Source organism: Rhinolophus ferrumequinum, chromosome 10 (assembly GCF_004115265.2).
Source record: "Rhinolophus ferrumequinum isolate MPI-CBG mRhiFer1 chromosome 10, mRhiFer1_v1.p, whole genome shotgun sequence".
Lineage (NCBI taxonomy): Eukaryota > Metazoa > Chordata > Mammalia > Chiroptera > Rhinolophidae > Rhinolophus > Rhinolophus ferrumequinum.
Genome location: NC_046293.1, coordinates 37580273 through 37605112, shown reverse-complemented (window position 1 = coordinate 37605112; position 24840 = coordinate 37580273). Strand labels below are relative to the sequence as shown.

At 36.4% G+C, this 24840-nt stretch overlaps 1 protein-coding gene across 2 annotated transcripts in view; it reads left to right on the top strand.

Annotated features, from left to right (window-relative positions):
• Positions 1 to 24840, top strand: part of ITPR2 (inositol 1,4,5-trisphosphate receptor type 2) — a 435712-nt gene that overhangs the window by 175654 nt on the left and 235218 nt on the right. For both annotated transcript variants that reach the window (XM_033117018.1, XM_033117019.1), the window contains exons 27-31: positions 17439 to 17528; positions 17645 to 17770; positions 20837 to 20959; positions 21607 to 21807; positions 23773 to 24024. In XM_033117018.1, coding sequence (XP_032972909.1) covers positions 17439 to 17528; positions 17645 to 17770; positions 20837 to 20959; positions 21607 to 21807; positions 23773 to 24024 — 792 coding nt within the window. The remainder of the gene's footprint in view (positions 1 to 17438; positions 17529 to 17644; positions 17771 to 20836; positions 20960 to 21606; positions 21808 to 23772; positions 24025 to 24840) is intronic.

Genomic DNA, 24840 nt, shown 5'->3' with positions numbered 1-24840 from the left:
TTTTTTTAAAGCACTGTTTTAATGGTAATGCTTAGATAAGCAGACCAACGCCAGTGTATAATTGCTAGTATATTAAGTTCCTTAAATGCCTGTCTAGTGTTTTATTTAGTTGTTTTTTAATCTGTAGGAATTTAAACTATTTAAAGGGGTTCCCTAACCCCACTTTTCTGTTTGTTGAAATAAACCAAATCTGTTGTAGTGAAGGGTGATGACAGACTGCACGATAGAGTCACCAAAATGCAGAGAAGTGTCAAAAGGAAGTTGAACTGGTGGGTTACTTCTTCCTACCTGTCTTGGGACCAATTACCACTGATGTGCACAAAATTTTTGACTTAATCTTCTAGGAACTTTTTCTGTGGTTTCATAAGGCAAGTTAGTAGAATGTAGAATTTCTGCTCCATAAAAATTGGTCTTGCGACTAGCATTTTTTGTTGTTGAAATAGAGTGCTTTCATAGCATATTTAAGAAAATAAGAGAACATTTAAGGTTTACTTAGTACTTCCTATATAGCAGACTTTGTTATACATGGTATCTCTCCAGTGTTACAACGAACTTCTTATAGCAGACATTTTTATACATGGTATCTCTTCAGTGTTACAACAAACTTTGGAGATAGTTATAGAGATCCCATTTCTAAGGAAGAATCAACTGAAACTCAGAGAACCCAACGATTTTCTCATAGTCAAGCAGCTCTATGTGACTCAACTGAGATTTTAATTTAGGTATTTTTGACGATGAGTTCCAGGCTCTATAATGTAAGATTGCACTTTATGATATAATATTTAAAGATATTAAGAGATATTGTATGCTTTCACAAGGTTAGAATATCTCTTCCCTTTTCAAGTACCTTATTTTATGCGGAATCTAGAGAATAAATACAACGTTGCTTCCCCTTTCAGAACATAATCCTTTTTTTTAAAAAAAAAAAACACTAGGAAATAGCTCTAAAGCTTAGGAAAATGCATTATGCTGTTTGTAAAAGTTTGCCAAAAAAAAGTCACCTGTGTTTATAGACGAGATGTTCCATGAAGGATATTCATCACTAGTCTACAGGTTAAGTTCCCAATCGCTGAGGAAAAGTAGAGAAAGACCCTGTATCATAATATATATCCATGGCATCATCTTAGCAGTTTAATAAACAGTATTGATGTGGTGAAGAAGATGAGTAAGTCATCTGATAGAGGATATCTTAAAGCTAAAACTGCATTACATGTGGGTTGTAAAACCACTTTTCTAGGGAATTCAGATGAATATAAGTCAGTGAAGCTGGAATCTATTTATTTGTTTAGTTCAGGATTTATCAGTTCAGGAAATGGTAATAATTTTAGGTACTTCAAGCAGGAAGTGATTTAATACAAGGAATTAAAATTTTGGAAAGTGTGGAATAGTACAGCTGCTACCGGACTATTGATTTCAATAGACAAACCAAATAATCATAGCTACGATTTGGATGTCCAGAAGCTGCTTTGGCTACTGACAAGACTGCTGCTGTCATCACCACTGACTCACATCTTAAAAGCATATGACTAGATAATGGAACACTCCTATCTGTTGGGATTGGTGTGTGTTTTGTTTGTTTAGCACTCACAGCCACAGGAAAATGGCCTTGAATGGTAGGGTATTAAGAGCATGGATTTAGGAGTCAGGCACCCTAGAATTTGCCGTATGTGTGGCTTTGGGCAACTTCTTTTGATTCTCTAAATTTTATCTTTATTGTCTATTTAATGGATATAATAATGGTACTTAGCCATAGGACTGCTTTGATGGTCTAATGAGCAAAACTGTACGCACATGTCACATAATATGACTTCAATGAGAAAATAGAATCAACAGGTGACCTATTATTTACCAACTAGTAGAGAAGTCAGGCTCCAGCTTTAATTAATTGTCTCAGTGATCTTTCTTATGGCTGCATCACAGCAGCAACGCCCTAGACAGGCACCTCTGCACAACGCCACCGAGAAAGAATATTTATGCCTTTCTGGGTCTCCTGTTGAGGAGCAAGAAAACCACTTCCAAGTATCCCTCAGTAGATTTTACCTCTCATCTCCTTGGCCAAAGCAGGGTCACATGTTTACCTCTAAAGCAATGGACTGTAAGATTAGCTTAGACTAAATAAAAGATGCCCCTCAAGCTAGGATACCTTTCCCTTGTGTTACATAGGGGAAGGATAGGTGGCAGAACAAAACCGGAATCTGCTAGCAAGGAAGAACAAAAAAAGGATGTAGGTTAGCAAACCATAGTCAGCAGTCAATGAATACTTGTTGTAGTTATTATTGGTTTCTATGTGCAACGTATTGTGCTGTTTATGGTAGATATGGAATTATGAAATCTCAGAGTTAAAAGGTACTTACAGAGTTAAAAAGGTACTCAGAGTTAAAAAGGTACTTATGAAGTCCAATTCCTTTGTGATATTTGTTTTCTCTCCAAATAGCTTATTGAAGTGAGATATTTCTTGAAACATACTTCTGTGATGGGAAATTCTGTGCCTCTTCAGGCAGCATATTCTATTGAAATTAAGGTATAGCTTGAGAAATAAAATATTATCAGTTGGAAGTCTCTATGGTCCCTCCCTATATCCCAGAGGAAACTACTACCATGAATTTATGTTAATAATGTCCTCCTTTTCTTAATGATTTTACCACGTGTGTCTGCATTTCCAAAACATACGAAATACATGAAAAATATTTCATTTAGTCTGTGTTGGGTGTGTTTTTAATCCTCCATCCTTGATTTTTTTTATTATTAGTTTCAGGTGTACAGAGCAACCTAATGATTAGACATTTATACCCCTCACAAAGTGATAACCGCCCCAAGTCTACTACCCCTCTGACATAACTATTACAATACCATTGATTATATTCCCTATGCTATACTTTATGTCCCGTGACCAAATATTTTTTAAATTATGGTTCACATTTAATATTGTTTTATATTAGTTTCAGGCGTACAGTGTAGTGATTAGGCATATATATATATATATATATATATATATATATATACACATACATACATACATATACACATATACATAACATATATATATTTATATATATATATATATAATTTATGAAGTGATCCCCCAGATAAGTCCAGTACCCATCTGATACTATACACAGTTTTTACAATATTTTTTATTATATTCCCCATACTGTATTTCATATCCCCATAAATATTTTGTAACTACCAATTTGTCATCCTTGTTGATGTATAGCTGCAACTCATTCATTTTCTCTAATACACGTTATTACTTTTATGTGAATTTTATCCAGGTAACTGTTGATGGACATTTTGGTTCTTTACAGTTTTAGGGTTTTAAAGAATATTTGCTACTAAAAGCATTGCTGCTACAAAAACTTTTAAGTTGTAAGATGCACATGTTTAAGAGACTCTTCAGGATATATATTTAGATGTACAACACCTGGAATGTTCACCTTTAACCAGATAATTCCAGTTGCTTTCCAAAGAGCAAATGACAGCAGTATATGAGAGTTTCCATAGCTCCCCATCCTCAGGACTGCTTGTTTTCTCATTTTTCCATGGTTGAAAATTGGGTGTGTTTAACGTATCATCTCTGTTGTGATTTTTTGTTTTGAGAGATTACTTATGAGGTTGAGCATGCTTTCATATGGGTATTGGCCATGTCACTTCTTCTTCCAGTTTAGATTAAGCTAAATTCTGTATGGGCAGGTAGTTAGACCCTACCAATTCATGTTTACCTACTTCTAAGGTTAAAAATACATATATTTTGTATGCCGGATGGCTCAGTTGGTTGAAAGGCAATCTCTGAATAACAGGGTTGCCGGTTCGATTCCCACATGGACCAGTGAGCTGCACCCTCCGCAGCTAGATTGAAGACAACGAGCTGTTGTATGTATAAGTCGCCATTTTCAATATTAGTTGCAGGGAGCGCAGCCCACCATCCCATGTGGGAATTGAACCGGCAACCTTGTTGTTGAGAGCTCCTGCTCCCCTCTGGAAGCTCAGTGGCAATTCACTGTCTTCAATCTAGTTGTGGAGGGCACAGCTCACTGGCCCATGTGGGAATCGAACCAGCAACCTTGTTATTCAGAGCTCATGCTCTAACCAACTGAGCCATCCGGCCGACCAGTTAAAAATATTTTTTACTTCTGTCTTGGTGATGCTAAAATTTCAAACTTGAACACAATTTTTTCATCTGTTATTTCTTTTTTTCTTTATTGCATTGTGTTGTATTGGTAAGATACAATTGGTAAGATATCTCAGTACAGTGTTGACTAGAAGTGGTGAGAATGGGCATCCTTGTCTTGGTTCTGATTTTAAAGGGCATGATCTAAATATTTCACTATTAAACATAATGTTTATTGTATATTTTTTGATAGATACTTTTTATCAGTTGAGGGTATTGCCATCTATTCCTTGTTTGCTAGTTTATTTATTATCCTGAATGGTTATTGACTTTAATTAATGCAGTTTATGCATCATCTATCAAGATTATGTTTTTAATCCACTAATTTTAATAACATGAATTGTAAACAGAGCTTCTACCATAGGAACTTTGCATTCTAGAGTGCATGTATCTTAGCGATATCTTTACATTGCTAGTTTACTAATTAGTGCTGTGTTTAGGATTTTACATCTATCTGTCAGTAAGATTCGTCTGTATTTTTTCTTTCTTGTACTATTCCTCTCCGGTGTTTGAATCAAGGTTAGACTAATCCCATAATAAAATGAGTTGCAGAATATTCCCCTTTCTTTGTTTAAGACTGGAATGATCTCTTCTGTGAATGTTTGGTAATACTTGTCTGTAAATCTGCCTTGGGCCTTGGATTTAGTTAGTGGGAAGATTTTAATTATTGATTTATTTTTTTAATGGTACAAATTAACTCAAGTTTTCTTTTATAGGTCAGTGTGTTTTATATTTTTCTAGCCATCTACTTAGGTTTGCAAAGTTATTGTTATAAATTTGTTCATATTCTTTCATTATCTTTTAAAATTTCTATCTGTAGCTTCTTACTCCTTTTTTATTCTTGATATTGTTTATTTGTGTCTCCTTTCTTTTCTGCAGCTCAGTCTTATCAGAGTTGTACATATTGTCTTCATCCTTTTAAAACTTATTTTGGCTTTGTGGACTTCTGTATTTATTTGCTATTTTATTATATTTATTGTACTATTCTCTAAACTTTTATGTTGACATATTTTCAGACTTTAAACAAATTTAATAGTATATATTTTCCCTCCTAAGGAGCCACATTACACAAATTTTGACACATGATATTTTTATTATTGTTCAATATTAGATATTTAAACATTTCCATTATGATTTCGTCTTTGGCCCAGAATTATTTGGAAGTGAGTTTTAAAATTTCCAAATATGTAGGCAAAATTTGCCCTTTTTTTTTTATTGCATTCTTAATTAATTAATTTATGACAAGAGAGTGTGATTATGATGATACAGCTCTCCAACATTTTTTTGAGACTTGCTTTTTGGCCTATTATGCCATCAGGTTTTATAAATGTTTCATGAGGACTTGAGAAGAATGTGAATGAGTGCAGGATCCTTTATATATGGCTAGCAAATCAAGCTTATTAATTGTGTTTAAATCATCTATCTACTTACTAATAGTTTTGTTTTGTTGACATGTAAATTATTAAGAAAGATTTACTGACATTTCCCACTACAATGGTAGGTTTATCAATTTTCTCCTGTAGTTCTATTAATTTTTATTTTACATGTTTTAAAGCTATTTTATTAGATGCCTATAAATTTAACATTATTTTTTACTGGGAACAAAATTCTTTCATCAGTTGAGAGTTATTTTCTCTCACTTCTAATTACATAATTCCATGTCTTCTGGCTTCTGTTGGTGTGTTGAAAAGTTTGCTGTCTGTTGAATAGTGTCTTGCTTTATTCTGAAACTCTAAATGTGTGTTAAACCTTATTATTACCTCCAGATCTTTTAGTTTCCTTTTTATGTTTTCCATACATGGACTTTGTACTGAATTTGAATAATTTCTTTAGACTCATCTGAGTTTTTTCAGGTATGTCTTTTTGGCAGTTTATTCCATCTATTGACATTTTAATTTCAGCCATTTTCATACCTGAAATTAGATCCTTTTCAAGTCTATTTGGTTATTTTTGATCATCTTTCATTGCTTGCTGTTTTTGTGATCCCAGATGACTATTTTATAGCTTGTATGTAATAATTCCAGGATCTGAACTACTTGGGAATTTCTTATGATTCTCACTTATGTTGTTTCTTTTGTTATATTTTTGTTCATCTTTGATTATGAGCTCATATCTTTTTTAAAATGGACTTTATTTTTAGAACACTTTTAGATTTAGAAAAAAAATGTGCAGAAAGTACAGAGCTTTCTCATATACTAACTCATCTCTCCATTTCCCCATTATTAACACCTTTCATTAGTGTGGTACATTTGTTACAATTGATGATCCAATATTTGATACATTATTATTAATTAAAGTACACTGTTTACTTTGGATTTTACTCTTTGAGTTATAAAATTCTGTGGGTTGTGACCAATACTTGTCATGTATCCACCATTACAGTGTCACACAGAATGGTTTCACTGCCCTGAAAGTCCTCTCCGCTGGACCTAGTTGTCCCTTCCTCAAGAACCCCTCAGCCCTTGGCAACCACTGATCTTTTTACGCTTTTTGTAGTTTTGCCTTCTTCAGAAAGTCATATAGTTGGAATCATACATATATAGCTTTTTTGGACTGGCTTCTTTCATTTAGCAATAGACTTTTGAGGTTCTTCCATGTCCTTTAGTAACTCGCTAGCTCCTTTTTTTTTTTTTCAAGTCACTGAAAATACTTCACTGTCTGGTTGTACTATAGTATGTTTATCCATTCAGTTATTGAAGGACATCCTGGTTGCTTCCAGTTTTTGGCAATTATGAGTAAAGCTGCTCTAAACACTTGAGTGTAGCTTTTGAACTCGTATCTTTTTGACTTCAGATCTGGAGGTAGAAATCTGGCATGTTTTCTTCCTTAGAGTATTTGTGATTGCCTCCGTCTATGGCCAGGGGGCATTGCTGCCAGTTACCAAGTCTGAAGGCAGGAGTCTGGTTGAGCTCCCCAAACTTGACACTTGCTAGGAGTTGACTTAGATAGTCTCTGGGTTGCTGAGCTAGTAGTATTGACATTTGCCGTCAGGGAAAGTTGACGTGTTTCCTTGAAGCTTGGAGCTCTCTGATCTGGTTTCGGGTTACCTTTTTCCCTTTATAGATGGAAGGTGGGGTCTTTTGGAGTCATCCTTTGTTTTCTGTAAGCTGAGAAATGTGCTTAAAATAGGTTCTATATCTGGGATCTAGTTGTTTTGTAATAGGGCCATTTGCAGTTTTAAGTTCGCTATTCTTACAGAAGTCCTTGGGAGTGTGTTTACTTAGATATTTAGTAACTTTAAAAAAACTATGAATTTAGATTCTTTGGAACTTTGTATGTGGAATTCCTCTGAGGCTTATGTTTAATCCAGAGAACAATTCATTTGTCTTTGAGGCACTTTGAAATACTACATTTTGTAACGATATTAAACAAAGTTTTTGGCTTGGAATTTTTAGGGCCCCTTTATTAGTGGGAATTCTAGTCCCAATCATGAGTGAAAATGCGTTTGTCTTTGTATATAGGAACTCAACAGTTTTTCTCCTTTTTTTTTTTTTTTTTGGTCAAGCCAAAACCAAGATAGGTACCCCTTTGCTTTTCTGTGGGCCACGTCTTTCCCTGGTTTATCACTGTGAGTGTCTCCTTTAGATATTTCTGGTTCTAAGGCAGGGTCTCTGATCAGGCCTTCTGTCTTGCTTGGAAACCAGGATTTATTTCTCTGTGTGTGTGTGTGTGTGTGACATATCCATATTATCAAGTACAGACTGATGCCCTCAAGGTCTTGGAAAATTTTGATGTATTTTTATGGTGTCTAGCCTTCATTTGCTTCCTTCCCTTTACTAACAAGAAGTCTTTTGAATATCTTACCTGTCACTTTTAGATGTTGTACTCTCAGAGGGGTTTCTCTGCAGTTGTGCTTTGTCGTATTCTACATGTGACAGTCTGTAACAGTGGAAAACTTCTTTATTTTGAGCCCATCTATTTGTCCTTGTAATGTCTGTTTATTGATGCCAGTTCTGAGGCGATGTGGACCCTGTCTGAATGTCCTCTACTTGATTGCTGTCATGTTTTCCCAGAGCAAAATCCTTCTTTGGAACATTCTGCTTAACGTGTAATTTCAGTCCATTCACCATCATGCTTACCTGTCTGTGTATACACCTGAATTTCTCATTTCCCTTCTTAAAGTTTGATACCTAAATCATTATCTAATATTTGAGATATGGCTGTTGCCCTCAAAGAATGAGCACATAGAATGGACCTCCATAAAACAACCTGACAGAGTTTCTGATTCAGTACTGAGCTGTGTTGAACAGAAAAGGAAGAGGTCAGGGAGGACCTGACTCCTTGGAGAAGGCGTCACTGACGATTTTGAAGGATTGGGAGGATTTAGTTAGCTCATGTATTCAAGAAGAACAAGAGAAGTTGGGTTCAATCAGAATAAGTGATTTGTATTTAAAGTGGCTAGAACTTGTGAACCTTTGAAGATTCTTGGGAGGGAGGTGAATATATTATCGTGGAAAACAGTCTGGCAGAATTCAGGGTGGTTCATCAGAACAAGAGACTAACTAATGGTGGGGACCAACTAGGAGCCTCTTATCCAAATTCTGGTGTGAAGTTATGTAAGCCCGATCTAGGGAGGTGACTATAAAAATGTGTACAAGTAGTGGACTGAGAAGCCAGGAGAATGGTACATTTATTATAAATTAATATAAGGAACAAAAAGTGAGAAACGACAAAATTACTAACTTGTACACAGCCAAATAATCTATATTATGCAATGACCCAACTGTCAAAGATAGTGACAGTTTATTGTAAACAGGGTGAAATATATCCCAGTATCAGTGGAAACAGCCAGTAGCAGGCAGCATGTACTCTAGCAGGTTAACACAGATAATAATCCTTTGTTGTTTAGTAAATCTTTATAAAGCCTCCAAACACAGGACGATTGGGATTGTTTGAAAATGGCTCATACTGGTCTAACTTTGTGCCTGCTTAGATATCAGAAGAACCGATAACATTAACGCGATTCTTCATTTTAGTAATAAAAAAATGTTTCCAATAACCTAACATTGTGTTTTTGCTTTGTTTTTTTCTCAGTGGTAAGTCCTGTTTGCTCTGGGCAATAAATGGGAATTTATAATCCATCTACTAACAAATATCAGCATGCTCCCCAATTCCCCACACTGTAGTTAATCTCTTATAAATAGGGAGGAAGATGGGGTTGACTTGGTCATCCAGGAAGCCCATTGCATCCCTAGCACCTGTGAGCTTTGTTACGTGTTGTGTATTATAGTGTTTCCCTTTATTGTTAAACTCATCTTCCAGGGCATTTAAAAGACTATACCATCATTGCTGAAAGCTTGAAGGCTAGAGTATAACAAGTTGGCAATATCAGTAGCATTACTAACTCATCACATTCAAATACATGTTGACTTCTAAATATAGGAAGGAGGGCGTAACTCAGGAAACCATATCCGAGTGGGTTAAGTCAGGATCTGCCCTTCGTGTTCATCCACCTCTATTAAGGGTTGAGAAGCAGGTCACTTGAGCATCATAGTACTTCTAAGAGAGGTTCTCACTCATTTATATTGGTTGTTAATTTTTTCTGTATAATGACAGTGTGTCTGTAACTGTATATCTATATTTATCTCTATACCCGTCAACCCTATTTGTGGTTGCCTGCTTCTTTTAAAGAAACTTCCACTCTTACTGATGTAAAGTCTGATGTTTAAACCATCTATCTAGTTTTTACTTCAAAGACTGTATTTTCATTTTCAGGGTTTCTGCATGGTTCTTTGTCATATCCATGCATTGTAGAATCATGTCTGCCTGTTTTCACTTCATAATTTTTGTTCTTTTAATGGTATGTGATATAAAGAACAGGATTAACTGAAAAATGTCCCTGGGGGCTTGCTCACTGTGGGTTGTCTGGAGTTGAGGTAGGGTAGAGGTGGGGGGGGGGTGGTCTTCTCTTCCAAGACTCTTCTCTGACAAGAGTCTACCCTAATTTGGGTTCTTATCGGACCTGTGGCTTCTGCCCCTCGGCAAGAGCAGTCCAATTTCTATGGACCCCATACTTGGTGTCCCTGATCAATTTCTATGAACAGCAGACACCTAAATCCAGACTGCCTGGTGCCCAGGAAGTTTGTGTGTACCTTGATTGATAGGTTACTCTCAAATTTGCCCTTCAGGAGGTTATTATGAGCTAAGGGGGTAGGGGAGGGGGGCCACTTGGAAACCTAGACCTGTACTCTTGTTCAACAGAGAACCCAGAACCTCTCTGTGGGATATGCCAAGATGGGGACACATGCCAATGCTTGGCTTGTAGTGTCCCCTTTCCCAAGAAAGATATCCCTTATCCATTCTGAATGATGCTGTGGAGACATCCTGAGCATGTGGCCACCGTAGAGGGGTCCACCTGGTGTGAGATATGTTATTTTTCACTTTGCAAGCAGGGTTATTTGAAATACATTTATATTTAACAGTCCTTTCAGAAGATTTCTTGATTATTTGCATTTTGCTGGGAATGACACAGTCCCATTATTGAGTTTTTTATGTTGCCTTTCTTAATGTGAACTTTCCTCATAGGCATTTGTATTTTAGTTTGCAGGGTGACCTTAGTGAGAGAATGAATTTAATTCCTTCTCTCCCGCCCTCTCTCCCCTTCCCCTCCAGTGCCTTTTCTCCATTTCTCTGTGGGAATACCATCTTTGTCTGATGGTTGTTCTGTTACCTCTACATCCCATTACTCTTTAAAAGCAAAAACTGGTTTCCATTCTTTGCCTACCACATCTGATCTTTTTTCTTTGTTGAAGTAAGTACGCAGATTGCTCTAGAAAGATACCTTGAAAGAAAAATTGTGCTTTCCCAAGTGTTAATACTTTGATTCTGCACAGCAGACAAGTAGTTCTACATAAACTTTGTTTCTTCAGCAAAACCTGTGATTGACTAGACAAAAGTAAGTGGTAGACTGTCTAACCTTCATGGCTTGGTACAGAAACGTCCATGTGTTTTAGACAGAATCTTTCTACATGGTCTGATCAATGAGGGGCACTATGGTAATTCCATGAACTTCTATCCACTAATTTTGGAGAGTGCTTTCCTGGGTTTTCTTCTATGGAACTTTTTTCTTTTTACTCCCATTTCTATTTTTGCCCCAGACTACATTGTATATTTATTTTACTTGTTTAAATCTAGCATTATATATTCCTGTCCTTTGTGCCTGAGCTAATATTACTGACGGTGATTGCCAGATGAGTATCACTTAATAACTCTTTAATAATAAGACTTGCATCTGAAAACTAATTTTTGGTGTTAAGCCAAATGCTACTTTACACATCTTGATTCTATTCGGTTGCAATGCAAATTCTTATACCATGTTTCCCCGAAAATATGACTGGGTTTTATATTACATTTTGCTCCAAAAGATGCATTAGGGCTTATTTTCAGGGGATGTCATCCTGAAAAATCATGCTAGGGCTTATTTTGTGGTTAGGTCTTATTTTCGGGGAAACATGGCATGTAAAGCTTAACTCTTCTGAATTTGTTTCTTTGAATTACTTCTAGTATAAGAATCTTTTCCCCTCTTGTCTTCTGCCCTCATTGAAATTAATGCTGTTTTAGTTTCAACTTAGTATTTCCCTTCATGTTATATAAAGGACAGCTACTCTCTGACTCATTATTTTTTTTTCACTTTGCCATTTGTTCTCAATTTAATATAAATTGTTAGTGAGATTCAAGTTCTTATAAGGTTTTTTTTCCTCAGCAAGTGGCTTACCATGAAATGACAGAAGTTGATTCATTCAAATTGGCACATATATGTGTCATTAGACCAGGCATCAACATTTCTGTAATGATTCCATGCGAAAAAGTGAGTCTAAAAGAAGGACTGATGCCTTCCTCTCTTACTCTGTGCATGTTACCTCCTTCTCACAGCCACGTTGGGGTGATTGTGACGAGGGAAGCTTCCTGCATATCACATAGCAAGTGTCAGACGCAGTCTCTGTGGGTGCTATTATTTCATTATTTTGATTTCCTGTACAGCTTTTTTATTCTAGGTCACCCTGCTGACTAAAGGGTTGCCGATTCTTTCTACATTTTATATAATAGTGGCAAGGATTATGTCAAAAGTATTATATATTGTACTATATAAAGTATTATAAAAAGTATTATATAAAAAGTATTATACATTGTTGTGTTATAATGGTTTCTATTGTATTCTTATGAAAGCAGCTATTTGTTTACATTGAATAGACCTATCATTAGTATAATCCGTGTTTTCCTCAATATCTCTCTAAGCAAAGAGAATGCACTTCAATGGCACACCCTTTTTTGTTACCTCCTTTATCAGAGATCAGATAGTTAAGGGTATTTGGGGTGTTTTCTAGGACATCTGATGAAACATCAAATGCTAATTCACATGACAGCAAATGAGTCAGAAAATACCAATATTGTATTTGTCTTGGGACAAAGGGAAAGGGAAACAGGTTTGGGGTAAGGTCAGGAATACGTATTTACCCTCTGAAGGGACGGGATTTGGGCCTGAGATGAGCGAAGTCTGGAGAGAGCTTATCCACGAGTAGTGATGGACACAGCCTCTTCGGTGAACTGTAGACGTTGGGCCAAATTTTCAAGCAGCCAACCAGGGAAGCAGCAACTGTCAACTATGACCCCATGATGGTCCAAATTAGCTTTACATTCAAGGTCAGATAAGTAGATCTCGAGTGACTTTAGGGATTCTGCCGCTCCCTAGATAGCTCCCTGCATGACAGGTGTATGATGTTACTCTTAGATGGCAGGGAGAAAAAAATGCCTCATCATCCCACAGAGAGGTTATCATTCAGTTGTCTGAACAAGGTGACGTTTATTATGAAGAGCTTTGACTAAATTATAATCTGATTGGTCAATCAAGTATACCAGATTGATTATTAGATTTTTATTTTTTTATGTTTTGGAGGGAGGAGAAGGGGAAGGGAAGGCATTTGAACTCTAACGTTGGGAGGAGAGTGATTGGTAAATGATGCCACTGATTCAGTTGAATAGCAGTTAGAGAAAGAGAAGGCTAGGGATACAGATGGTGCACAGAATGCTTTACAGTCTCGCTGACTTGACAGCATTGCTGAGGAAGGACATCCTTCAACTTCAGTAGGGTTCAGTAGGGACAAAGAAGACGTGCACTGAGCTATTTTAATCATGCAGTGGCAGCTGCAGGCAGTTCTGCATTGTAGGGTTCTTTTTCAAAAGCATGATTGTCCTTGTTTACATGGAGGAGACGGATCCCCACTAATAGGTGCCAATATTTAGTTCACTATCTAGTTCATACAATATTATTTTCTTGTATCATTTATGCTCTTAGTATGAAAGTTTCCTTGCCTGATGCAAAATACATTTTGGAGTGAAACTCTATTCAGTACCGGGGTTTGTTTAGATGTTTGCTCTCTTAACCCTGCTAGAACCCTGCTGCCCTTCAACTTTATAGACACTTTTAGAATTTTCTAGACCCTTCTAGGTTATTCTTGCTATATTGTTTGTGAATTTATTACTTTATATTACAGAATATCCTAAGCAATTAAAAATCTAGCTGCCTTTTTAAAATCACTTAACTAAGCATTTTTCCATGTTCTTTAGAGAAAACAAATTTAAATTCTAGACGATAGGAAACAATTACAATAAAGTACACGTACTTCTGGAGTGTCACATTTGTTCTTTGTCACTGCTGTCAAAAGAATAATTTGGAATCCACTATAAGCATGGAACTGTTCTTAGTGTTACATACTACTATTTTTTTTTGAGCCTACTCAGCTCTAGGACTGTGCATAAAGTTACACTTGTACATTTTGCACATTACTAATATTTTGTCATTAGAATAAAGCCAAGGCTTTGTAGATTTCACCACTGACCTAGGACCAATGTTGTATAGGATATTAAAGATATAGTCAATTTCTGCCCTTTCTGGAGGCAAACTCTTGCAACTCCACTTGGAACATTTCGCCATCAAAATAAGAAGAAGAAAAAAAAATAAAACACCAAGCTGTAACTGCATAGTTTATATATTTCTTAAATTCCCCTGATCACTGCTTTGTAATCATCCAGATGTTCTGTGGGTTAATATTTTTGTTCAGTTTAATTACACTGAATTATTTTCTGAAATTAAAAGGGGCTGTTTATTGAATTTTCCAGCATTGCCTCCTTTTGTTGACTGCTGGCAATTTTAAATTAAAATAATTATTCTTTATAATTCCCATACTTACAGAGGTTAGCATTGTCTGTACCTTCCCTTGGGCTGAACGAAAGAGCTTTTTGTAATGTAGTATATTTTGCCTGAGATTACTTTTCTTAAAACAAGACCGTTGCTTTTTCTTCAGGTCATCGTTTGAAAACTAGACTTAAATATATCTGCCAAAGGTTTGCCTTTATTTTAAACTGATGTTTTAAAAGTTGACAATTATCAGAAAAATCTTCTTTCTACCTAAGGAGTTTTGTAAACCTTTATATTTGGTATTAGGTATCTTAATACTGCTTTGTAGTACAAAACTGGTTTTCTTTAATATGTCTTCTCTTCCAGGAAAAAAAGAAAATGAATATGGTCTTTTTAAAATTCAACCTCAACTTTTTTTGTGATCAGAAAAGGAAATTTAATTATATTTCTACCTTTTGCAATTTCTACTTCTCATCAATAAATGACTTTTGCTATCAAATAGAAACCCTGTTTGTCTCATTCTCTGACCTCCAGTCTCTTTCCATCTAAATAGCTTCCATTCGAATCTGTACTTGGGTTCCTTCCCTCTTTACACTGGCTTCACTTACACGTATAGTTTTTCATTTCCTTCTACAACTTTTAGGATTCACTTAGTGTTTATTGTCTTGCAGACAATATTTTGCATTTTTTTTCTCTTTTATTTACCTGGGGGGGTTGGAGTTGGACTGCTTCCATTTTCCTCCTAGAATTTATTAGGATAGATGACACAATGCTGGAATCTAACAGTAATATTTTGAATATCCTTTAACTTTTGCAGTTCCAATTCTATTGAATGAAAGAGACAGGCGGTCTGAAAGGTAGAAGGTAATCTTGAAGAATATCATGTCACAATAAAATAAAGAGAGTGGGGTTTAAAGAAAATGGTAATGAACCACGGAAGCAAATGCCGAAGTATGTTTGGGTAATTATGAGTCATTGGCACATAAAGCAATTTTAGTACAGTGTGCTACAGAGGATGGTTTTGAAACCTTCAGTGGGAACAATAATCTGAGATCCAAGACCACTTCCCAGGATGGGCAGGATTACTGAAAGTGCTTCATTTGGTTCACCTTGGCCATATTTCTAAGGAGAATGGAAAGATTCAGTAGAGGTAGAAGCTTCTGCAGTAGAAACGGATAAGCAGGGAGAGGAGGCAGGGAAGATGGAATTTTAAAAATCCATGACCAAAAGTTTGTTTTCTCGGAGACACAGAAGAGAACACAGACAGTTTTGTGAATGATACTGGAAATTTTCAAGTGGAAAGAGGAAATGTCTTGTAGGGGAATTTCCATATGCTCAGTAAAATGGAAGAAGTTTCCCCCCGCCCCCCTTCTTTCTTGGTTTGCATTAATTTTGTGATTTGCCTTGAAACACAATAGGAACAATAGCTTGGGACAAATGAAATTATATCAATTGCCTTCGTATATTTTTGTCACTTTCTCCAGAGCTTAGACTGGGATCCCCTTTAACTGAGAGCCCAACGCCATCAATATAGTCAGGAGTTTAGGGTGTTTTCTGACCCAAGTTGAACTTGATGTTTATCCCAAATGCAATTTTGTACATATTGGAAATCAGGGAGGTAATCAGGCCCCACTTTACCTAATCATTGCCCAAGCTTGCAACATGCACTGTCAGTTCTCACCACTTTGTACTCTCTGTTAGGCTTGTTCTTTCTGCAGCGCCTTTGGCTAAGGTGACTTCTTCACCTGACAAGTATCCCCCTGCCCTCCCACATGTCTCTCATATTTCACTAGTTTTCATCTTTGAAGACCTTAGTTTAAACTTGACCTCCTTCATAAAGCTGTCTAAAGCTACAGCTAGTCTCCCCCCCTCTGGTGAATTCTGCTCAGTCCAAACTTTATTTTTATATTTCTTTCTATTTTCTTGGGTAGACTGCGATTTTTCTTGTGGGAAGGGCCATATCTTCTATTTCTTTGAGATCCATTCACTTTGTCTGGTGTCAGGCATGTGTTAACTTTTAATAAATGTTCATGTATTAAATTGTTTGTAACTGGTGTTTTATTTTTACTTGGTGACTATAATAGTATTTAAAATACGCATGCTCCTAATATTTGTTTTTTTATTGTATGCCATGGATAATGGAATATTTTTGATGTTTCAGGTCCTCTTAATAAGCTTCATTAATTTAGTAATTTAGAATATCATTTTCAATTTAAATTTTAGTTTCCTTTCTCTATTTTCATGGTTTTCTACATGTCTCGTTGGTCCCAAGTCTTTTTCGTTGGTCCCATGACTTTTTAAGGATGTTATGGTAACTTGGCAGAGAATTCCTGGGCTAAGGTATTCTTTTCTTTCATTTCTGAAATGTTTTTCAGCTGTTATCATCGTCTTTTTCACTCTTTTTTCCCCCTTAAGTTCATCCCTAATCGTATAATTATACCTTTTATGCCCTGGGTTTTTACTATTCCTTCTCCTCTAGACAATATAAAACCATGATATTTCGGATATATTTAGCATAAGGAAATGCACTGATATATAATAACTTTTTATTTTATTTATTTATTTTTTATTTTATTTTATTTTTTTGGGGGGTGGAGGGGAACAGGACTTTATTGGAGAACAGTGTGTACTTCCAGGACTTTTTTCCAAATCAAGTTGTTGTCCTTTCAGTCTTAGTTGTGGAGGGCGCAGCTCAGCTCCAGGTCCAGTTGCTTATGCTAGTTGCATGGGGCGCAGCCCACCATCCCTTGTGGGAGTCGAGCCAGCAACCTTGTGGTTGAGAGCCCACTGGCCCATGTGGGAATCGAACCGGCAGTCTTCGGAGTTAGGAGCATGGAGCTCCAACTGCCTGAGCCACCGGGCTGGCACCAATAACTTTTTATTTTTAACTGAACTCATTCATTATTTGTCATGCCATTTATCTTGTAGTTTGGTTGTTATTGGGAAGTGGTAATTTTCATGACTCATGCAAGCCAAAGAACTTTTTATTGGATAAAAAAATGACAAAGAAAACATTTAAGTTGATTAAATTCATTACAAAATAATTACAAAATGTATTATTTATTGCAAAATAAATAAATTTATTACAATGCTATCTACATATGGCATAAAACTACATATTTGTGTTTATTTTAGGAGTCAAACATTTTAAGTCCGGTGCAGGATGGAACAAAGACACCTCAGATTGACAGCAACAAGAGCAATAACTACCGGATTGTGAAGGAGGTCAGCAGAAGTAAAATATTTTTATATGGGTTTATGTTTGCATGGCAAATAATTTTTGTGTATATATTATACTTAATATAGTGTTTGTGATACTGCTTTTCTTCATCTTTTTAAAGATTTTGATTAGGCTAAGTAAACTCTGTATACAGAATAAAAAGAGTCGGATTCAACATCAGCGATTACTAAAAAATATGGGAGCTCATTCGGTGGTATTGGATCTTCTGCAGATACCCTATGAAAAGGTTAGTTCTTAGATACTTTTTTCTTTAATTTTTTTATTTTTATAAATTTCAAACATATAGTAATGTTACAATGAGTTTTTGTTTTCCTTGAGTTATTTGAAAGTAAGTTGACAATCTGATGGCACCCCTGAGCCACTTAGTGTGTATTTTCTACAAACAATGACCCTCTTCTCTGTAACCACACAACTACCTTCCAGATCCGGAATGAGTATGGCACGTTACTGCCACTTACTCCTCACAAGCCATTCACATATCTCCCTTTATCCCAATCGTGTCCTGTTTGACAAAAAAATCTACTCAGAAACAGGTGCTGTTTGGTGGTCATGTCTATTTAAATCTTTTTGTTTTTTACTGGAATTTTCATGATATCGAAACTTTTGAAGACAGATCAGCTCTTTGGAAGACTGTCCCTTAATTTGGGTCATCTGACATTTCCTCATGATTAGATTCAGTTATGCATCTTGGGCAGGAAAGTGACGGAAGTGATGCTAAGTTCTTCCTACCACTTCCCATCAGGCGGCACACAGTTTTGATCTGTTCCATTGCTGGTGAAGTGCACTTTGATCATTTGATTAAGGTGATGTCTGCCAGCGTGCTCCACTGGGACGGACTCCTTTTTGCTTTGTAATTAAGTATTTTGTGGAGAGGTTCTTTAAAACTAGGTAAATATCCCATTCTTTATCAATCTTTCAAGTTTTTCATTTATTTGTTTTTCTCAGTATGGACTTGTGGATGCTCATTTTATGCAATAGGCTCCACTAGGTTTCTATCATTATTTATTTTGATTCTCAGATTGTTCCAGATTTGGCCAATGGAGCTCCTTCCTTGAAGCTAGCTTCTCTGTCCTCTCACCGGTCCCCATCATTCTTTGAGTTCCTTGTTCTTTGGCATGTTAAAATATTCCAGGCTCACCTTGCATTCTTGTTCCAACTCTGGAATGAGCCATTTCTTTAAGTAGCCCCATTTCTGTTTGGGGGAAAATGGTACTTAGAAGCAAAGTTCTGAGAAATAAGTGTACTTAATACTGTCGGGGTTTTGCACCCCTCCCCAGGCCCTCTAAAGAGATAAAGCTCAGGAATATATAGGTGTGTGTGAATATAGTTGCTCATTTATGAATACTCAATAATAACTAGTCTTTCATCACTGCTGCCCACTCTTCCATATACATGCCCCCTGCACCTCATTCGGGCTCTGACACCAGTGGTGGATGCCCTTTTAATCTCTTGCACATGAGTGTGCCATGCCAGGCCTCTGTGGATGCAGGTACCCTCCTCACTTGGACTTTTACTCTTCATACTGGATTGCCCCCACACCTACTGACTTAGTTACTTTTAATATGTAAATTTATGAATTCTACCATTCCTTAGGTGGCGTAATTCATCCTATGGCAGAGAATACAATAAAATAATTATTGAAAGGCAACAAAGGGTATTAAATCCTCAACATTTACTATCCAACTTATTGTATCTTTAATGCTGTAACATGGGCATTGAACATGTGATTAGGTCCCTTTTTTTAATCATTGTAGCATTGAGTATTTTGCTATTACTTTGTGTTTATAGATTTGCTCAGTTTTAATAACTGGATTGTTCAGAAACAAAAAGGATAAGAGTTTCGAGGAAATATCAACTACAGTAGAACTGGTCCTAGTGTTCTTTACTGTCCAGCTTTTCAGTGGGATTTGAGTGTTCCTGTGGCTGATGTTCCTTTTATGCCTCTTAACTATCCTCGCATTATACAAGTAAAGGAAAGTGTTAGTTGATTTCGAAATAAAAATTCCCTATTTTAAAAACAGGAAATTCATCCCATTTTATCTATGAGGTAATGTGTCTACTAGTGACCTTAGGCTATTTGTTTAGTTATGGATGGCATAAATACTCTCTGATTAGGAAAAAAGAAAGCATTACAATTACTGAACATAGACCATTATTCAAAACCTGAGTCCATTTTGTATCTCTGACACTGACCGCAGGACGAATGAGAAAATCAACTGCCCAGGAAAAGTTTAGATGGTTTCAGCGATCTTGTTAAAAAGACCCTTTTAAGAATAGACCTCTGCATTCTTTGTGAACTTTGAGACTTAAGTTTCTTAATGAGTCTTATAAGCAAATGGTAGTATTATGGGACTTTGGAAAATAACAGTGAATAAGGAAAGCAGCCTAAGAGTACATGTACTAAGAAAGGGGCGGGGGGAAAGAAATGGGGGAAAGAATAGGGGAGAAAGCAAAGAGGGAAAGGAAAAGAAAGAGGTAGAAATAAGACACAAAGTAAATAATAAAGGAGGGGCAGAGAGAGGGGAAGGGGAGGACAGAGATAAGTTCAGAAAACTGTATATAGAGAAATTTACAGTGTGGGGGAAGAGAGAAAATGTGAGTGGGGAAAAGAAAGGGGGCAAGGCAGAGGCAAAGGAGCTAGAAGCAGGAGAGGAGTAGAAGTGCTGAGAAAAGGAGCAGATGCTGGAGAAGCAGTGGGAAGGGAGATGATTGAGAAAGAGGGGGGTATAGGAGGTGAGGAAAGAGGAGAAACAAAGAAAAGAAACAAACAAACCCCAGGAAGGTCCAGATACCTAGAAACACTAGGAAAGAGGGAAAATCCAAGAAAGAAGAGGAATGAGAGGGATTGGAGGCTGCAGCAGAGAAGGAAAGAGAACCAGAGAGAATGGGGGTGAGGAGAGAGAGAGAGAGAGAGAGAGAGAGAGAGAGACAGAGAGAGAGAGAGCAGAACAAATGTGGAACAGAGGGAGGGGAGAAAGAGGCAGCTACAGAGATGGGAAATATAGTTAGTGGACAAGCACAAAGGTTGTGGAGAAAGACAGATGGATTGTGAAAGAATGGAGCAGAACTGATAATAGGAGGAGAAATAAAGAGGAGAGAAACATCTAGAAAAATGGGGGGTTGTTCTGTGGAGGTAACCAGGAGAGGTGTAGGAAAAGAGTCTAGAGAAAGGGGAGCATAAAACAGTGACAAGGAGAAAAAAGTGCACATGCCCCAAAACATTATTTTTTGATAACATTTTTGCTCTGGTATGTTTGTTTCTCTGAATCGTGTGCCACCCTTTAACTTATAGAATGATGAAAAGATGAATGAAGTAATGAACCTGGCCCATACATTCCTGCAGAATTTCTGTCGGGGAAATCCACAAAATCAAGTTCTCCTTCATAAACATCTGAATTTATTTTTAACTCCTGGTGTAAGTATTTTGCTGACTTCTAATATTTGTAGTTAAGTGTCCATCAAGTTTATTTTAGCAGCATTGATGAATAGAATTTTATTACTCTTCATCGCCTCATTTTTGTCCTTGTAGGGGTTCTCGCCCTAAAAGTGAATACATTTTATTTCCATTAAGGAAACATTTAAAGAAACTTGAAAACTTACACAAATTTTACCCACAAATGCCCACTTCAGTTATCTGTATAGAGTTTAATTGTAGGAAGATGATGTGGTAGAACAAAGGACTAGCTCTGCAGTGCCACGAGTAAGATAAAGACGGAAAACTCAGAGGTGGAGTTCCCTCCTCTCCGTCAAATGGGTGTCAGCGGGTGGTAGGGAAGAGCTAACTTGGAATAACAGATAATTAAATGAATCTCAAGAACGCTGTTGCCAACATGTTGACTTTAAGCCAATAAGCTTCCTTTTCCAACTGAACTCCTTTGTGAGCTCAGTTTTCTTTGAGTGGTGAATGATCTCATTGCAGTTTGTCTAAGACTTGTACAGAAAACCCACTATGGCTTTGCATAAAATGTAAAACCGATCACAAACAAGGACATTAGTCTGAGCACTGTAGAAGAGAAAAACCGATCCTGTTACCAGTACAAAGGCATGTCCTTCTCTGTTTAGCTCCTAGAGGCAGAAACCATGCGGCACATCTTCCTGGACAATTACCATCTGTGCAATGAGATTAGCGAGCGAGTCGTGCAGCATTTTGTGCACTGCATCGAGACACACGGCCGCCACGTGCAGTACCTGAGGTTTTTGCAAACGATTGTCAAAGCAGATGGTAAATATGTGAAGAAATGCCAGGATATGGTCATGACGGAGGTATGTTCTCAGTTTGCATTTTGTCAGCTTCACGCAAACAATATGGTCAAATAAGTGTTTTTCTGTTAATTTAGAGCGAAAAAAACAAAAACACAACCACAGAGGTTTAGAAAATAATTTAATCATGACTACTTAAGCATAAATATATTTTGCTTAAGTCTAGTGAAGTGACAAGTTGAGTTTATAATTTTCTAAGAGTTTATTTTTCTTTTTGATCTTTAAGGAATTTGTGTTCTTTAAATACTAGATACAAGTCTATGAATTGTTATATAGGTCATTTAGAATGAAAGAGACAAAATTTTGTATTTTTAAGTTTTCAGTATATACCCAAAATGGATTAAACTCTGTTTTTCCAGTGCCTTTATTGTAGAATGGGTGTTCTCTGCTACTCTTTGCAGAGGGCTTTGAAGAGAATTAAACTAAATATTAGACATTATTCATCAGTGATTTATTACACGTGAAAACTTAGCTATTTAAAGTAAATTAGAAATGTAAGAAAAACAAATGAATGAGGTACTTAATTGGTTTTGTCATTTTCATTGTGCTATTTGGCATTAAGCAAGATTTACAAAATGAATAAGTTACTCACTGGGAACCAAGTGATAGGGTGGAGAGCTGACAGCTCTTTTAGCCTCTTTGGGTAAAGCATCGCCCTGTGACCTAATGGTTTTCTAAAGGCCTGTATGGATTAAGACAGCTTTCAACCATGGCTACCAAACTGTTATGCAGTAGATTATTTGGTTTTGAGAGATTTTCACAATTATATACTTTAAATTTGAGAATGAGGGTGATTTCTATAATGATACAAAATGAGCCCTCCTGCCCCGTATAAATCTTTAACATTAATCCAGCTTAAAGCTTTGAGTTTTTAATGTAGATTTTTGTTATAAAACATTTTAAGGAACATTTTCACTTGTACAATTTACCTTTTTCTTATCTACATTTACTTTTGTATTAGTTTTTAATTGCCGAGAAATGTGGGGGAACTAATTTGATTTTGTATTACAATCATCAAAGAAAGAATTAAAATGGGAAAGCAGCAAATATTTAAGCCAATTCTATGACAAAAGAAGATGAAGTGTTCTTATGTGTAGAGAAGTAGTTGTAATATAATATGTTAAGATATAATACGTATTTTGACACATACACATTCTCTTTGAACAAAACTTTCAAAGCCAACTAATTCCTGTCAATTAAGTAAAACAGAGAAAAAATTATAGAAGCTGTGTTACCCACCAAAATATCTCACCTTGGGGTTAGAAAACTGGTACTTGTAATAGACAATAAGACATTATAGATTTTGAGCACTAAAATCACCACCTGCTAGAAATCTCCATTAAAATTATGTAAACAAAGTAGGAAGGAAAATTTGTGTCCTAAAACCTTGTTTCTTTCTCTTTCTCTCTTCTCTTTTTAAATGTCTTCTTTTTCTCTTTATTTCTCCTATCTCTGCTTTTATGTCTATTCTTTATTGATGCTCATGACACATGGAATTCCTGATTTTTAGAGAGTTGATTTGTCTCAATGTACTTGCTTATTCTGCCAGTATTGAAGGGGACGGGGATACTTTATTCTGCTTTAGTAAAATTAGACTTCTGGGATTTGTCATGCTTTGGCAATGGAGTCTTCCATTTGAAGTAGAGGGAAATAACTTGATTCAAATATTTTGCAGATTTAATTTCAGTGGGTAACTCAATGATGACTAATTTACTATCATCCATGTGTTTAATTCTTGCCCCCATCCGCTGCTCCTATATCCCACCTACTGGTTTTGATAGCATTCATAACTAATCACTTAGCACATGACTAAAATCATTTTACCACTTTGCCTTGGTATAGTTCTGCTTTTGCAATATTAGCGTTTTTACAAAATTATATACGGGTTTCCAGATTGAACGAACCTTTGGCAATAAGTACAGGATGAATATTTGGACTGCTATGTAGACTCTCTTATTATCATTTCAGTTGATAAATGGGGGTGAAGATGTGCTGATATTTTACAATGATAGAGCATCATTCCCCATCCTCCTCCATATGATGTGTTCAGAGAGAGACCGAGGGGACGAGAGTGGCCCCTTAGCCTACCACATCACTCTTGTGGAGTTGCTGGCTGCGTGTACAGAGGGGAAAAATGTCTACACTGAAATAAAGTGCAATTCCCTTCTGCCCCTGGATGACATAGCGAGGGTGGTGACACATGATGACTGCATCCCTGAGGTAAGCCTACAGACCTATGAATGAATACTTTTTAAAGTGCAGTAAGTGCCAGAAGTCGCCATAGTACCATATGTGAGATAATATATTTACTCAAGGAATTGGGGTTAGTTATGTTATTATGAAAATTTCAAAGAGCATTAAAAAGTTTACTCTTTTAGTTCTACAGAAGCTATGAAAGACAATCAACCTTTTAAAACTGTAGCCATTGGAAGCTACTCCAGGAGTCTCTGAATTCTAAACATGGCCATGTGAACAAACTGAAAGATTTACTTGTAACTTCTAGTGTAGTCTTGAGAATGAAAAAGATGCTTCATAAATAATTCACAATCATTGATAAGAGAGGCTAGGATGGTGCTGTAAGACCATCTATTAGACTCTCCCGGTTTGCCTTGCTTTCTGTAATCTGTGCATTCTTGGAAATACAGACACACATTTTGCTTTATCCACACGTCATCTTTTGCCTTCTGTCCTAGTTTGGTTCTGATGATAGGGAAAAAAATCATTACCGTGTTTCCCCAAAAATAAGACCTAACCAGACAATCAGCTCTAATGCGTCTTTTGGAGCAAAAATTAACATAACACCCGGCCTTATATTATATTATGTGTCATATTATAATATTACATTAAAGACCCGGTCTTATAGTAAAATAAAACTGTGTCTTATATTAATTTTTGCTCCAAAATACACATTAGAGCTGATTGTCCGTCTAGGTCTTATTTTCGGGGAAACATGGTAGAAACTGGTTGTCTGCCAACAAGATTCATTGTGGTGTATTGTTGCAAAGTCAATAAATGTGTGATACACTGAATATGACA